The 18350-nt window shown below is 31.4% G+C and overlaps 1 protein-coding gene across 6 annotated transcripts in view; it reads left to right on the forward strand.

Moving 5' to 3' along the window:
• LOC106669921 (calcium-binding mitochondrial carrier protein Aralar1) overlaps positions 1–18350 on the forward strand; it is a 39982-nt gene that overhangs the window by 5568 nt on the left and 16064 nt on the right. For 2 of the 6 annotated variants that reach the window (XM_014399798.1, XM_014399794.1), the window contains exons 2-14: positions 8827–8886; positions 8960–9102; positions 9163–9278; positions 10086–10225; positions 11735–11881; positions 16070–16208; positions 16373–16466; positions 16739–16829; positions 16894–16969; positions 17025–17314; positions 17392–17532; positions 17586–17780; positions 17841–17943. In XM_014399798.1, the coding sequence (XP_014255284.1) occupies positions 8827–8886; positions 8960–9102; positions 9163–9278; positions 10086–10225; positions 11735–11881; positions 16070–16208; positions 16373–16466; positions 16739–16829; positions 16894–16969; positions 17025–17314; positions 17392–17532; positions 17586–17780; positions 17841–17943 (1735 nt within the window). Of the gene's footprint in view, positions 1–95; positions 175–4521; positions 4549–4885; positions 5028–8826; positions 8887–8959; positions 9103–9162; positions 9279–9680; positions 10016–10085; positions 10226–11734; positions 11882–16069; positions 16209–16372; positions 16467–16738; positions 16830–16893; positions 16970–17024; positions 17315–17391; positions 17533–17585; positions 17781–17840; positions 17944–18350 lie in introns of those variants that run through there. The other 4 variants (XM_014399795.2, XM_014399797.1, XM_014399796.2 and 1 more) reach the window with 4 other exon arrangements.

Below are 18350 nucleotides of genomic sequence, written 5' to 3' on the forward strand. Positions count from 1 at the left end.
CATGTCCTTGGACTAATCCTACTCACCCAGTTTAATATGCCTTATACGTAAATCAAATATTGACCAATAAACATGAGTTGTGTGATATCATCAATGCTCTAGTCGGTATGATCGAGAGGAGAATGAAAGTATAACACAGGTTAATTAATGGATTACATAGCTGCTGTGAAAAGGGTGAGATTATTCAGTGCAAAATAAATTAAATGTAAATCAGAAAATAAATTAGAATACATCTGGAGTATCTGGTGCTGTGGTGGCCGATAAGTGTGGGAGCTAGACTTGTATTTGTCTGAATTAAATTAAGGCACAGCTCATGGCTTTTTAATTGAGAATAATATAAAAAATTGGACAATAACTCTCCTGAATGACGAGAATTATATTATACCAAAATTCAATCTCTAGATATAATCTTCGATGCACCATCTGAATCATCATGTGACATTTAATAAAATATTGTCAGTATGATGTATCATGAATGATGGTACTGATTTATTGAAGATTCTCCAGTGATTTTATTTTTTATTTTATTAAATACATTTCAGCCTATAATATAACCCTTCTCCATCTTATTGTAGTTCTGCTGATAATGTACCTCCGTCATATCTGATGGAATATCATTTGCCTATTTTCTAAATTTCTGTCAGAATTTTAATACAAAAGTATAGAAGAAAACTAAAGTATATGTGGGAAATATCTAATGTATAGCTGTATATGTATCTAATAACATAGCTGACTATTTTACAAATTCTAAGTGGAAATTTGATTTTTGAGCCCTGGTGCAAAATGTACTATCTTTAAACGGTTTTTTAATTAAAAATTTCTCTGTTGACAGAATATTTTATGCTCTGTTTTGTTGATAATCCTGTTCTTGCCTCAATCCTCAAAGACAAATTTACAAAAACAAGTGTATTTTCAGAATACAAAAATATAGAAAAAAATAAAGTATAAGCAGGAAATCACAGATACATCACTGTCTGATTAAATAAATGACTACAAATTCTATGCAGAAATTTGATTTTTGAGCCCTTGTGCAAAATATACTATCTTTAAACAGTTTTTTAATTAAAAATTTCTCTGTGGACAATATTTTATGCTCTGTTTTGTTGATAATCCGGTTCTTGCCTCAATCCTCAAAGACAAATTTACAAAAAATACTATCCAAAACAAGTGTATTTTCAGAATATTGTATATCTGGAATATCATGTGCCTATTTTATAATAAATTTCTGTCAGAATTTTAATATAAAAATGTAGAAAAAACTAAAGTATAAACAGGAAATCACAGATATATCACTATCTTATTAAATAAATGATTACTTTACAAATTCTATGTAGAAATTTGATTTTTGAGCCCTTGTGCAAAATATACTATCTTTAAACAGTTTTTTAATTAAAAATTTCTCTTTGACAGAAAAAAAAAATTATGCACTGTTCCGTTGATAAATCTTCCTTGCTGTTAATTCTCAAGGACAAATTTACATGAAATATAATTTTTAGAAAACTTTGTAAAAATATCTCCAGAAATTTTTGAGGTTCGTCATGTCTGATGGAAGATCATCATCATGCCTGAAAATTTTCAAATTAAACCTGTCCTGTGAAAATTTAATTTAGTAAGTTTGCTGCAACTGCACTGGTTTGTAATGTAAATAATAATCATGTTTTGAATTTGATTGACTTTTGAAAAATATGTTTTGTTTTGTTTGGTGTATTATACTTACGCTCTACTTTTAAGATATAAAAACTATAGTATGATAAAAACTTTTTTTTCTAAATTATTATTAGCATCAATATAGCAGTACAATTTTCTGACCCCGATCCTACTGTTTACAATTGCTTTGAAAGATCTGTAGAGAAATATTTCATGTACTGGTGTAGACAATGGAAAATGGATATGAATGAAATCAAGTGTATCTGTATCACATTTACATTGAAGCAAATCTCCTTTCAAAATCAACTACAACAATGTTCCTATCCCCAATCTGTCTGCGTTCATACCGTGGGTTCTACTTATACACAAACTTAACGTGGAATGAGCATATATGACTAAAACAACAGGACCTAAACCTAACAAGTTGTTTTTTTTAGTTTTTTTCATTTGCACAGTGGTTCTGCACCTTGTTCACAAGACCTAACAGTTGGACATTAAGCTCACCTGAATGATAGGAATTAGTTTACTTTTTACTTCCAGAGCAGTTATATCGCATTGACAACTGGAGAAAAAAAATGATCGAAACACTTGTACTAACCTAATAGGTAAAAAATTGGGATATACTTTTAAAACTTGTAGATACAACACATAAGAATGCTCCAATCACTATTTGTACCAAAATATTAAATATTATAATTATTATTAATTTCTGATGAATCTCTCATCAGTTACTTTCACAGACTTTGTTTTAAACTATTCATTAAATTAAATCACATTAGTTCATTGTGTCTATTAGAATGGCATGAAAAATTTATAGAGATATGATTTAGAGAATATACTTGACTGGATTAAACATAAAATGTTTGACCCATTTAATTTTTTTATCAATCTACCCGAATGAAATTTTGTTGCTGTATATAAATCCATTTTTATATTTTAAAATTAAATATATTTGAATAGGATTTTTTCTTACATTGGTTTTTTCGAGGTCTAACACAAATTACTTCGATCTACAAGAATCAATTTTTCAACTCAAATTGGCTGATGGCAGACCGCCAAAGATCCTGGTGGCTTCTGTTACTATTTATAGTGAGTGAATATTAAACTCAAATGACCGTATCGATAGTCATCAGATTTGAATATTAAAAGGGACGTTTCGCATATAAATGCTCCCGAGTGATCTGCAGAGCTGGTCGATATTAAGGCAACATTTTGGCAAAACTTCACCTTCAGCCTTCAAAACAACACTTGACTTATAAGCTATCGCTTCTTCGATTGATTTCTACGCATTACTTTTGGCTAATGGCAGGACTTCATTACAATAAGCTTGCACTAACTGACCGTAATCTAAACACTTCATTTTTTGATCCAGTTAGAGGGGGACTCTATTCTTTATGTTTACCTGCTTTGATTTTTTGGTCACCCTTTAGTATATATTGTAATTCTACCTGGATTCGGTCCAATTAATCATATCATCAGAAAAGAAAGACGCAAAAATGAAACTTTTGGGCCATTAAGAATAATTGATGCTATATTAACAATTGCTATCTTGGGGTTTATTGTATGAGTACGTCATATATTCACATATTATGCATATTTTCATTATGTTTTATCTAAAGGAGCTGTATTTGCAATCATAAGAAGATTTATCCAATGATTTCCCCTTTTCACGGTATTAACACTAACCCTGAAATGACTAAAAATTCAATTCTTTACTATATTAATTGGAGTAAATGTGACTTTCTTCCCAAAACATTTACCGACTAAGTGGTATACCATTATATTCCAATTAATATAATTCAATTAATTAAGGTTTTTAAATTGAGATAAGAAAGTCAGTGTCACGAGCAGGATTCGAACCCACGACCTCGCTACTCTACCACTTGAGCTATCATGACTTCGACTGAAAAACCTTAATTAATTTAATTATATTAATTGGTCAAGTGGAACACAAAAAATATTGAATTTAATGAATTAAAATGAAGTATACTTCACTAAAGCTCTCCGTGGCCATTTCACTTGTTGCCGAGAATCAGATTACACGACATTTGAAAAATGGCAAAAAGGAGGGAAAATTTAAAAAGGTGTGGTTGAGATGGGAAGTTAATGTCCGAGTGGCTCAAAGTCACAATAGCTCAAGAGGTGGAGCAGCGGTGTACTAAGCCGAAGGTCGTGGGTTCGAATCCCGCTCATGACACTGACTTTTTTATCTCAATTTAAAAACCTTAATTAATTAAGTTATATATAAATTATATCTAATGGCCAAGGATAGAGGATGACAACCCTCAACCAATACTCTTGGCCGTATTTTCCCAAATCTGCATCATCTTTCTCCTTCGCAAAAATTATGCCTTTTATTCCAACAGTAAGATCAATTAGTTTTATTATTAAAGTAAAGTAATATTTAATAGTTTAACTTTTATGAGAATTTTAAGAATGTTTAATTGATGTTTTTTTAAATTTGTATTAGTTACATTTATAATATTACATTAGAAAAACACTTATATGAGTACATTTTAATTACAATGCATAGCAAGTATTATATATTATTGTTTGTAAAAAAAAAAATCTTATTAAGATAATATTAACTTTTTGTTTTATTTCTATTTCTTGAGCTATAAAGAAACTCCCAGCCACTCTGGACATTTTTCTCTTCACATTTTTGGCACGATTTGAGTTATTCTCCGGATCGTTAATAACATCTGCTATGTTGTGCCTTGAGCTAAATATACCGCAGTCAGATAGTTTCATCCATGGGAGACATTCGCCTCTATTTGTTCTTATAATTAAATTTATTTGCTATTAGAGAGGAAAACAATATTAAGACATTTAGAAAATGTTTTTGTACATCCGTTTTGTGTATCATTGCTTTTTACACCCTTGGGGCTGATGGACAGAGAGGTAAACACTAAACAATGCTTATTCCGAAGTTTTAACTTTAATAAAAGAGAATTTTATTTCTTACATATATCATAAACCGATATTTACTAATCATAAATATATTACTCAAATATGAATCCATTTTTTAAAAAATTTTTTTTTTTAAATAAATATTTTTTCTGTCATTTACATCAGTTAAAAATCTGTAAATTTTATATTTGCATTTACGTCACAGGCAGTTGATTAATATCGGTTACCTAATATAAATATACATACGTTTATTATCAGAATTAATGTCATGATGTTATTAACGATTAGATAATATTATTGTAAGGTCACTTGATATAGACCTAATTTATTTTTCAGTTAGTACAACGTTCTCAAAATGCCAGCTTCCCTAAGCTGATTTCAGCGCGATTCAAAAGAAGTGTAATAGTAATTTAATCATTTGTTTTTATACCTGTTTAATCAATTATTGCTAATCCACAATGACTAAAGGGGTATGTTCATTTTAATAGATTTTATTTATAACAATTATATTTTTCCTTTTTTTAAAACACTTGAGTTACACTTAAGCATTTCATGATACTCTTTCATATATTGTTTTTACTATACTATACTATAAAGGAATTATAGTTTTTAATTAATAGATTTTTATTCAATTCAGTGTTGTTTTATTAGTTTGATAGTTTAAACTAAACTAATAACTGTGTGATAACTCAGGTAAAGCAAAACAAAAATTTTTTTGTGTTAATTCTGTCATCAAAAAAATCACTTATTTAATTAAACATATTTAAAATCATTTATCAGCTGGATTTGATCTTACGTTAACTGTGCTTATGTTATTGTTTAAGCAGAAAATACACATGCAATTTGACAAATATTGGTTTTGTTAAAAAGCAAAATTTCAATTTGATAGGTGGAAACACTTACTTTTAACAATAATTTAAAGTTTATTTAAATTTATACATTATTTTTCTCAGCTGTGACGTTAATATTATCTAACAAATTGTTACATCATGTATTTTTTTCTTCTAAATCCTTTCTTGTGTTCAAAGTCTAAACATATATTTTTCACATTCTTCTTGAGTAAACTGTTTATTTATAAAAACAAAACATTCTTTCATAGGGAGGGGTTTAGTTTAGTCAAAGATAAAAATTATGTAATAGCAATACCAACCAAAAACCGATATCACTCTAAGTAAAGAATACAATAAATAAATAGACACTATTGATAAGCTAAGTATTTTATCATTTGTCAAGTTACAAGAGGAAAAGAGTTAGCATTTTGCAAATTATGAGACAGAATTTATGGTGGGTGTCGGTCTGGAGTCGGAGAGCACATGTTGAACCAACACTGAGTCTGTCTTCACTCGGTAGCTACATAGACCCAGAAATCTGTACTGATGACCCAGAAGGTGATCGAGTGCAGGTTCAACATGTTACGAAACAGTTTATATGCTACAAGAAAAAAAAAAACATTTCTGACTTTTATGACATTTTCAGTTGGGAATTAATTATTGAAAGAATAACATATGAGCTAAAGAATTCTAGCAACAATAGCACATATAATTTAGTAACATTTTCATTGGAAAGAAAAAAACCTCGGTTGCTTATTGTTTTGAGACATGTTGATTCTATTAATTTTATTGCTAGGCTGTAATTCTTATCAAAGTGCCATCTAAAGTTTCATTTTTAGCATGTATTAACTAAAGTTTAATTATTAAATATGTAAGTGAGGATAATAAATGGTTTCTAACATGATTCCATCTTGATCTGCGAGTCGGTTAAAACATGTTGAAATGGGACTGAGTCACTTACTGGGTCTGTCTACACTCATGGGTTTTGATGTCACTCAATGTGTTTTGACTTTGCGACTTCATTGAAGGACTGTCTGAGCTGAAATGTGTATTAGTGACAACAAAACCGATGACTGTAGATGTCCCAATGCCAGTTCAACATGTTTCTATCTGCACATAACTTTTTTAAATGTTTATATTCTTGCATTAGACAAAAGACAAGCATTACAAACCCTGGTGTAAAAGTATACCACGCATTTCATATTCATCCAGAATCCTTCCTTTCTCTTTTAGATGCTCTGCTGTGTTAGTAAATGATTTGTCTATGCTTTTTCGTAGAATCTATGTATACCAATTATACTAAGGTGGTCATTAAATATACATTGTCTTTAATGGATTGTATATTCATGTTACTCACAAGCAGATATCATATTTAAGTTGGTATATTTTCAAACATAGGTACATCGTACAATTTATCATGAGTTTAATTGTTAACTTTGCTCTTGGATTTTAAACTGTGAATAGTTAATCAAATCATACAATTGAAGACGATGTTCACCTACTTCTTAAGAAAAGCGTAGAGTCTAGACTTTAGGTCATATTTGTACCTACATGCCCATGTGTACAGAATCGAACTTAAGACATCTTGCAGCAAATCGTGAGAAGCACCTACCTTGGTTTTGTCAGTCTTAGGTCAGACCTTAATCTTATGTCTCACCGCAGAAGTTGAAGTTGCTTAACAGCTATATTTCAGCCCCATGGAATTCAGTTTTTAAACCTAAACCATTCACACTCTTGGGACTGCCATGGCCTAGTGGTTAAGGTGTTCAATTTGTATTTGTCACATTAGCAGTCCTGGGTTCGAATCTTGGCAGTACACACGGATTTTTCCTTGTTATTAATTATTATTTGGAGATCGTGAGGTATGTAGGGAGAGTATGTAGGGTTTTAGCAAAACATGTTCTTTATCGTGCCAACGTTTTGATCTTTCAATTAATTAAGGTTTTTAGTTGAGATAAAAAAGTCAATGGCACAAGCGGGATTTGAACCCACGATCTTCAGGTTGATACGCCGCTGCTCTACCACTCGAGCTATCGTGACCTCGATCCACTCGGACACCAACTTCCCATCTCAACCGCACCTTTTGAATTTTCCTTCCTTTTTGCCATTTTTCAAATGTCGTGTAATCGGGTTGGATTCTCGACGACAAATGAAATGGCCACGGAGAGCTTTAGTGAAGTATACGTCATTTTTAATCATTAAATTCACTAATTTCGTGGTCTGCTTGACCAATTAATATATTACAATTAATTAAGGTTTTTAGTTGAGATGAAAAATGGCAAAAAGGAGGGAAAATTCAAAAGGTGCGGTTGAGATGGGCAGTTGGTGTCCGAGTGGATCGAGGTCACGATAGCTCGAGTGGTAGAGCAGCGGTGTATCAAGCTGAAGATCGTGGGTTCGAATCCTGCTCGTGCCATTGACTTTTTTATCTCAACTAAAAACCTTAATTAATTGTAATATATTAATTGATCAAGCGGACCACGAAATTAGTGAATTTAAGTTTTGATCTTTATTGAGACCATCTTCAGGGCTTCATCACACCAGATAGCACCTCACGATCTCCAAAAAATCATTGGCTAACTGTCACTAAACACCACACATAGTTATAAATATTAAGGAAGAATTGTAAAATGGCTTGACCCCTCGCTGTATTGGTCGTTAAGCCTGCCTGTATGGCAGGAATTACTTTGCTTTTATTCACACTCTCTGTCACTCTTCAAGGCATTCCTTCTAATTTACATACCATTCACTCAATTAGGGTGCCGGAGTACTTGTATATTATATATTGAGTATATTCCTTCCTCACCCTTCACACAAAAATAATCTAATTGAGGGTCAATATTCTGTCATCAGCTCTCTCACACTACACATTCACACTAATAAATGCATTCACTCTAAATATATTCAAGATGAAACATCTGTCAAGTATTATATCCAATAAAACAGCCCTGTTTCTTCCAAAACTCAGAACAATACAACCATATACTCGCTGCCATGCTGCAATCCTACAAGCTCTCTATATGGAGCCAAGGAATTGAGCAACTACATGCCAGACACATTCACGGGCCAAGGCCCAAAAGTAATTGTTTATGTGACAACCTCACATTGACCATCCTTAGTCAGGTGAGAATGACCCACCTTCTTCGATTTAGATCCTTGAGGGCCACCTATCTACAAAGCTCTTGATGTGAAAGCTTTTCTGCCGATCCAGCCCACTGATGCTTCTGTTTCCTTTTAATCAATTTTAGCATTAATGAGTCGGATGGTGGTGGTTAGGTCTCGAGGCTGGGATGTTTCTTTCATTACCTTCCATTTTATGATAATTATTTTTTAATAAGCAAGTAATATTGTAATTTATCATTTTTTAATTTAAGTAGTAATAACATTATATAATTATTTACCATATAATACAAAATAACAAATGAAAATTACTTTACAGGGTCCTAGTGGCTATCCGAAGCGTGCTAGCACTGTGAAACTTCAAGAAATATTTAACAAAGTAAGATAATTGTTTAAAAACTGTGTGTTTTTATAATATAGGTTATAATAATATTTAATAAATAATTTTTCAGCATGCACATGTTAAAAAAAATGGAGAGTTGTATATGAGCAGTAGTGATTTCATCCGAGGATTCTTAGGTCTCCTTTCTCATGAAAATTACAATGAACAGTCTCTCAAATTGCTTGCTGGAATCGTCGACACGAGCAAGGATGGGTACAAGATTGTATTCTCGACGATGTTAACATATGTTTAACAATTTAACGTAATTTCCAGGCTCATATCGTTTGCAGAGTTTCAAGCCTTTGAAGGCCTCCTGTGTGTCCCTGATGCGCTCTACAGGACTGCATTTCAGCTGTTTGACACTACCGGAAAAGGGATGATCTCCTTCAGTAAGTTTTTTTCGTCAGTTCTGTCAGAAATAAACAACGGCATGCTTGTCACATAAAATTGCAATCTTGTCAACAATAGAGCATTAATATTTTATTTACCTATTATTTTAACTATTTTTAGCATTTCCAATGTTAATTTTATATAGTGATCAAAAGAAAAAAATTAATCTTAGTTTAAAAAAATAGCAACACAAAGAAAAACATAAAAATATGAAATATAAAAACTATTTAATGTTTTTGAACCATTTAAAATATTTCTTTGCATTGTAAGATATAAACTTGACTCTTTTTTTTCATTATTAGTATTTTGTGGATTGATTTTTCCGCCAAAAAATGTTATTGCCGATAAACATTTTATTGTAATTAATAAAATCAATTCTCACCTGGTAATTTTTCCTTTTTTCATCTGTGGTATGATGAAAGGTTATTTTGTTTATAGCTTTGTTATTTTATGTAGTTTAACTTTTCAATAAATTTTTTCATAACTTTGCTTTTATACGTAACATAGCTTGGGTCGCTCCGGTTAGTTTGAGAAGTGCATTCAGTCGTTCGCAAGAAATACCTTTGCCCTTTAAACAAATCGATGGTTTGTAAACAGGTGAAATGGGTATATGCGAAGGGATTTTTCCCTTTTCAAAAAAACGTTTTTCATCTGCAATGAAAAAACAGTAAGGAAACTCAGGATTGCCCGTTGACAATTATGAAGGGAAAATGAAAAAGCATAGTGTGAATTTGTGGTAACTGTTAGAACTGTCAAGCGGTGCTGAGTTTTAAGTCGAACTAAAATGAAAAAAAATTGAATTTTAGATGAATTCTGTGAGGTCATCTCTAACACTGAATTAAACCAGAGATTGTCTTTTGATATGGACAATACATTTATGAAGTTGTATTTTGGAAAAGAGAAGAAACGCGTCATCAACTACTCTGAGTTCAGCCAGTTTTTACATGTAAGTAAACAAAAATAATTAAAATTCACGATACTAAGAACAATGTATAAAAATGTGCGTTTTGTCCTTCAGGCCCACTGATCTTGTATAGTAAGTCAAGTGCCAAAAAGTATAGATATGGAGGGGGGTTAAAATAAATCGAACGGCCCGGCTGCAAGCCAGTCCGAGTCTACAGCTCGACTTGGTTAAATCGTGAAAATCAAATTATTTATGAAGATACATTACCAGCAAGCTTGCAAATTTTATGCAACGTTAAACAATTATCTATTCTATTTCGGTATAACATAATATAGGCTTCTAAAATAGATGGTTTCTTTTTATTACTCTTTGAGTTATTCTCAAATTGTAAAAGAAACTATTTGCGTTTAAACCTTTGGTATAATCATTGCGATAATGAAAGGTAAAGTTTATTTTAAGATTTTAATATCCAATTTAAATGTGTACTGTTGCTGGCTTAACATTAAAATAGACTCTCAAACTCCCTGGTATTTTTTCTTTCTTTGTTGGTTAAAATTAGAATATAAAGTGAAAATTTAAAAATCCTCCAAATTTTCATTTTCTAATTTAGTTTACAAGACAACTATAAGAGGACACAATTTTTCGTATTCACAAATTTACTTTAATTTTTTCCTTTTTGCCCCCCCCCTTTCTTTCTTCTTATTTTAATTTAATCTTTTAGTTAATACTCTCTTTAACATCTTAGTTAATAGGTAATATTCTCTTTGAATTCTTCACTCCTGTTTTTAGTTTTGTTTGAAGATAAACACAGGAAACAAAATTTCCACAGTCCATAAATATAATCCTACTGGTGATTTTTTTAAATTTTTTATTTGTTTATTGCAAATTTGTTTAACTTCAGGCTGGTTCAACCCCCCGGCACCAAGGGCACTAGACGATTATAGTTTTAATTCATACCAACCTCGTGCCTAGTGTGGATATAAATAAATTTTTCATTCAATAACTCAACCTTTGTTTGACACCGGTGTTTATTTTTATTACTGTTTCTCTCTCCATTGTGTACTTTAGAATCTGGAGAAAAATTGCGATTATTTTTATCCTGAAACAATCATTACTCAAGTCAAAAGTGTATTAAATATAAACAAAAATAATGTTTAAATTAAAATTTGAAAATAGCATGATTACATGAAACCACAATTTTATCAAGATGTATTGCACTTTCTAAAACAATAATAAGTGTCAAAAAAATATATCTAATTAATAGATTTAAGCCATTAAAACAATTGTTAATTTTTTACAAAATCGACCTGATTTTGGTGAGCAAAGTTTAAATAAAGAAATTCAGCCATGGCCTCTTCTAAACGTAAATATCCCAAGGGCTCTGTAACATGCCCTTCTAATTAGACAAATGCACATTTAAATGCACCGAGCATCTCATGTGTTTTTAGACATTTTAACTTAGTTATAATATAATAGTAGAACCATTTTAAATTTCTTTGAGTTTTTTTCTAAAGTTTTGCATTTAAATGTTTTATGTATACTTGTTTTCAGGACTTCCATGAAGAATGCGGTACCCAGGCATTTCAAAAATGTGATAAAGAGGGTTGTGGCTTTATATCGGCCCTCGACTTCCAAGATATTATGATCAACATAAAGAACCACCTACTCACCAAGCAAGTTCAGGACAATTTAGTTGCTGTGTGTATAGCCATTGATTAATTCAGTTTTTTTTTTTTTTAATAGTTTTTTTTAAATAATTGTATTCACATTAATTTTTTCGTCCCATGAAAAGAATAGTATTAACAATTAATTAAGGTTTTTAGTTGAGATAAAAAAGTCAATGGCACGAGCGGGATTCGAACCCACGATCTTCGGCTTGATACGCCGCTGCTCTACCACTTGAGCTATCGTGACCTCGATCCACTCGGACACTAACTTCCCATCTTAACCCCACCTTTTGAATTTTCCCTCCTTTTTGCCATTTTTCAAAATTAGTGAAAGTATTAACAGTTTTTATCACTTTTTTTGGTATAAAAATATTTAAAACTGAATCTTTATTTTCTCATAAATGGCTTCATCTTCTTTCTCATTGATTGTCAGTCAAGATTAATTCTCAAAAATTAAAACCTTGCTTTTAAGTCGATCTAAAATTCCCCTTGAATTTCAAAATAATTGCAATAACTTCATTAAAATTCAAATCAAACAATACTATTTTAAAACATAGGTGAAAGAATTGATTGGATTAATTTTGTAATTGTCAATTTAGGTTGTGAAATTGAAAAAGAAGACTTTATACATCAATTTTTAAGAACAAATTTTCATATATGTACCTATAAGTAATTGAATTTTTTCAATGTAGACAAGTAATATAGGCCAATTGTTCATTTTAATTTCTAATATCTAATTTAACTGTTCGTTTTATTAACATCCTTTAGTTTAATGCTGTTTATGAGATTTTAAAGACGCTGAAGTTTATCGATAATTTCTTTCTTGAGTAAACTTAATTAACACATTGATTTCTTCACTTAATATGGGGTGCGGTTGCACTAGGTAAAAACACATTTTTTTACTTTCTACTTCCATTTTGATCCATATATCCATTTTGATAAAAATATATAATTTAAAAAAATCAATATCTTTTATAACTACTTTAATCTCTTGTCATTCAGAATTTCTCCAGTGAGGGTTGCAATCAGTAAACTCATGCAAATTCTGTTTGTCTGAGTGGAAAAAAATTCAATTGTTATCTGCCAAGCTTTTGACCTATTTTAAGGTCATCATCTGTGCAAAACACTCTTAAAGATTTCAACAAATTGACATAATTATGTTTAGTATTTACAATTTGTAGACATCTTTAAGATTGTTTTTCCCCGATGGACTTTAAAATATGACGAATGCTTGGCAAATAACATTTGAATTTGTTTTTTCATACTGACCATGCTGAGATCAAGACCATTCGTGAATATTTATGTAAAACTGTAAAACACAGATTGACTTTCTTTTTTTAGGTTTGAGAGGAAATTTTTTTTGTCCATATTAATAATTAAATTTATAGTATTAGGTAAGAGTATGAATATATCAGGTCATACATAAATCTGTAGATTTTTTATTTTTTTATGATAAATTCAATGAAAATTTTAGGTACTTCTCAACAATACATGAACTGTTTGTTCCATTACCTGTTGCCATCTCCCATTAATTTTGTAATTCTGTCCTCCCAGAAGTTCTCAGGTTTTCTGTGTCCTCAATTGAAGTAAAGTGTTTCCCATTAATATAATTTTGCATAATGCAATAAGTGTATGTCTGAAAGGGCAATATCAGGCAGATACAGGTGGGTGGGGTAGAACATCTCAGCCAAGCTCTAACAATTAATTTAAGTCCCTGTAAAAAAACTTAAGGGAGAGCATTATCGACAATCCTCTTTTTGATAAGTCAATACCATCATTATTGGTTAATTTTTTATTTTATTCGTTCCGAATGTGTGCAGTATACACTAGAATTAATGATTGGCAGAAGAAGCTCATAGTAAAGAATCCCCTTCCAATTTCACTAAATACACATGAGATATAATGTGGCTTTTGGAGTGTTAACAGTGAATCACTGTTTTTTCCCCAGGACTTTCCTCTCTGAACATTTTCAGGCATTTATCAACCTTGTCAAAAATGGATCGTTTAGATTGTATTTTAGGAGAAAATCATAGATTGAGATCTTTATCTTTATTTACGGCAAATATTTCCATTTACACAGTATGCATACATTACAAACCTCACAATAGAGGCATTTACAAATATAACAAATTCATTATGAATAGTATAGTAATAATCAGACCTGAATATATACATGATTTCCATCAGTGGTTTAGAATTGACATAATTCTTTTTATAACAGTTTTGTGACTGGTAAATACATCTAGTTGGTCATTTGCACAGTTTAGTATTTTAAGCCCTTTCCAGGGGAGCATTTTTCATATAATTGTTTGTACGGTGTGCTATATAAAACAACTCTGTCTATTTCTATAGGCAGATGCACAAGAGGATCGTTGATAACACTCTCCCATGTGTATCTTTGAGGTTTAACAACTTATTGGGACAACCCATATATCGCTCAGACAAAAAAAAATATCCAGCTGTTCTCAGATGTGTTGAAACACTTGAAATATGTTAAGTTTCAAACTTTGAATTTGATAATTTAACAATTAGACGACAAAAGCGCTTTGTATCTTTACAATAGAATAAACTTTTAAACCAAGCAAACCACTTACAGCTGCAATTTTCCATTGCACAAAAAAAAAAAATTAAATGACAAAAATGCATGATTTTTTGTTTCATTTTTTATTAACAAAAATAAATAAAAATATGAGACCTTGAATGAAACTGAAATATTAAAGCACCCTTTTCATATTGTGAAGTAATTATTACTAAATAAACAATGCTTCAAAACGCGAGAGATAAAATTGAATTATTCAAAAAGAATAAGGATTTATTGGGGGTGTCAGTGGCTGCAACGGTTTAGGCATTGACATCACTGTAAGGTAAAGGTCCCGGTTTCGAATCCAGCGGCCCTGCATTGAACCCGAAATACCTCCAAGTGGCTTTTTTTTTTAAAAACACCGGCACCCCAAGGGTTCATATAACCTCTGCTGTTGCAAACCCTCGTTAAAAAAAAACAAAAAACTTATTTTACAATTTTCCTTTACATTACTATGAAGAGGATGATGGGTGTTTCTAACACCACAACATTGCTTATGCCAAGGAATACAATATATTAAATATTTCTATAAAAAATACCAACATTATCTATTTATTAAATGCACTAATTTCGTGGTCCGCTTTACCAATTAATATATTACAATTAATTAAGGTTTTTAGTTGAGATAAAAAAGTCATTGGCACGAGCAGGATGTCACGATGCTCAAGTGGTAGAGCGGTGGCGTATCTAGCCGAAGATCGTGAGTTCGTATCTCACTCGTGCCAATGACTTTTTTATCTCAACTAAAAACCTCAATTAATTGTAATTATTAATTTATATATACAATTAATACAAATTTATCAAAATAACAGGCACTTTCTAAAACTTGAAGTTAATAGAAAGAAATAATTGGAACATATTTATTTGAATGTCATGAGACATTATTCAGTGATCAGTATGAGTTATCAATGAACGCTGATTAAAAAAAAAAAAAAAATTGAAATTGTAGTTTCATTTTAAAAATTCAGTGTCAACCCAAACAAAAACAGAAGTTACAAATGTATCTAAAAATGGAGTACTTGCCAGAGTGAGGTGTCAATCATTCCGACTCGATTTAGAAGTTAGAAGTAAGACACATGTATGACCGTTTGCCAGATGAAGTCACAAGTGGACGTATCATGCGTATGACATCCACAGTCAAGGTTAAAAGCTGCCCATAAATATTTTATTAGAAACTTTTTTTCTTTTTAGTTGATGCAACAAGCTTTCTTTAAACTTTGTACTTTTTTTTAATAGTAATTTAAATTTATTAATTTAAATTTGTTGTGGGCTAATACTAAACATGTAAATTTAAACTTTTCACCGTCATATTTTTGTACATGCATGTTTGTTCAGGTTGGAATTTCATTTCGTAATTCAAGTACTAAATTTAATTAGGATTGAATGTTATTAATGCCCGCTATTTAAATATCATATCATCTGACAATTTCAAGAACATTTTTGTTCTAATTTCCTTTTTTAATGTATAAATTATTGTTACAAAATCGAACGAAGCATGTGTAATCGATCAATTTTAACTTTATGTGTGTAAAAAATTACATGGACATAAATGTTGATGTGTAGAGTATTCATTGTAGTTTGCCCCAGTATGTATTGTTTTTATTCAGTTTCCTCAATGTGTTAAATTGTTTTATTTAGGCAGCAGGAGAACATGGTGGTCACCGAGTGAGTTTTCCGTACTTCATGGCCTTTAACTCCCTCCTCAGTAACATGGAATTGGTTAAAAGAATCTATTTGAATGCAACAAACGGAAGTCGTACGCAAGAATTGACAAAAGGTGGGTTAAATATTTTTTATATGAAAAAAAAAACTTTTACATTGAACATTTAATCCCAACCCTTTTATTATTTTGAATGGCTTACCTCTAACAAGACTCAAATAACTGAATTATACATTAAAATTAAAATTTAGTAAAGGAACTCAAATTTGATTTTTTCCCAGAGGAATTTTTATACTCGGCTCAGATGATGTCTCAAATCACCCCCCTTGAAGTGGATATTCTTTTCAACCTGTGTCATCTCATCCATCAAAGAGGGTTAGTAATTTTTATTTTTAAAGTACTGTTAGTATGTTGTTTTTTTAATTTTTAATTTTATTTGATTTATTTTTTTATTTTTTAATATAAAAGCTGTTTTGCTTATTGGAAATTTGTTTACTGCTTTTAAATTGGACAGAACGTGGGATGATCATCCCATTTATTTAGGGTGGGTAGCATTATCCTGTTATATACTTACTTATTTGAAAACTCCTTTAAATAAAATTATTTCCGTTTTTGTGGTCATTTTTCAATTGTAATTTATCTTTTAGGCGAATAGTTTACAATGATTTACAATCGATAGCACCTGAACAGTACTACAGACAGTTAAATAACAGACTAGCAGAAATCCATGCTGTTTCAGTACGTTAATTTTATTTTAAAATATTTTATACGCAATTTACTTATTTGGGTATATTCTTGATAGGGCCCGGAAGATAGAGGATTTTTCATTCAAGTGTTGGAAAGCACATACCGATTTACACTTGGTGCAGTCGCAGGGGGTAAGAAGAAAAATAGATAGTTAAACGATAAATTATTAAATGATTAATTATTTAGCTGTTGGTGCCACTGCTGTATATCCGATTGATCTTGTTAAAACGCGAATGCAGAATCAGAGAACAGGCTCGTTTATTGGTGAAGTAATGTACAGGAACAGTTGGGACTGTTTCAAGAAGGTTGTTCGGCACGAAGGCCCGCTTGGACTCTACAGAGGCCTCCTTCCACAGCTTACCGGTGTTGCGCCAGAGAAAGCGATCAAGCTAACAGTTAACGATTTTGTCCGTGACAAATTAATGGACTCGAGTGGTAATATCAAATGGTATTGCGAAGTACTGGCTGGCGCTTGTGTAAGTATCATTTGGCTGAATTTAATTTTTAAAATTTGACAATAAAAAATACAGATTTTTGTTTTTTGTTATAATAGGCGGGAGGTTCTCAAGTGATATTCACAAATCCGTTAGAAATTGTTAAAATTAGATTGCAAGTTGCTGGCGAAATTGCAACTGGTGAGAAAGTAAGAGCTCTGTCTGTGATAAAAAATCTCGGCTTGTTTGGACTTTACAAAGTAAGAATCTTCAATATTTTGTTGTATTTGTATTATATGTTTCATTTTTTTAGGGCGCAAGGGCTTGCCTTCTGCGTGACATACCATTCTCTTCCATATATTTTCCCGTGTATGCACACACGAAGGCATCACTAGCAGACGAGAACGGCTATAATAGTCCGCTCACTCTGTTTTTGTCTGGTATCATAGCCGGTATTCCAGCTTCATCTTTGGTCACTCCTGCTGACGTGATCAAGACGAGGTTGCAGGTAATGCGGTAATTCAAAAGTTTTTCAATACGCGATCCTAATCGGGCTCTCGGCTTTCAGGTCATTGCTAGGCAAGGGCAGACTACTTATTCTGGACTACTTGATGCTGCTCGTAAAATTTACGCAGAAGAAGGCGCAAGAGCATTCTGGAAAGGGACAGCAGGTAATGAAAAACATCAAACTCTTATTTCACCATTTATTAAAAATTACCTCCAGTTCCCTTCTACAAGCTGCAATATTTTTTGTCTTTAATAATTGCTTAAAGTTATTACATGTTTGTTTAAATTAAATAATTATAATAATACATGTTTTTAGTTGGTCCTATTAAGTTATGATTTAACCAAACTTTACATAAAAATTATAAATCAATTTAAATCATAATAATAAGTAATAATTACAATTAATTAAGGTTTTTAGTTGAGATGAAAAAAAGTTAATGGCACGAGCAGGATTCGAACCCACGATCTTCGGCTAGATACGCCGCTGCTCTATCACTTGAGCTATCGTGACCTCGATCCACTCGGACATCAACTTCCTATCTCAACCCCACCTTATGAGTTTTCCCTCATT

This window comes from Cimex lectularius, unplaced genomic scaffold, assembly GCF_000648675.2.
Source record: "Cimex lectularius strain Harlan isolate CLEC.00 unplaced genomic scaffold, Clec_2.1 scaffold20, whole genome shotgun sequence".
NCBI classification, from domain to species: domain Eukaryota; kingdom Metazoa; phylum Arthropoda; class Insecta; order Hemiptera; family Cimicidae; genus Cimex; species Cimex lectularius.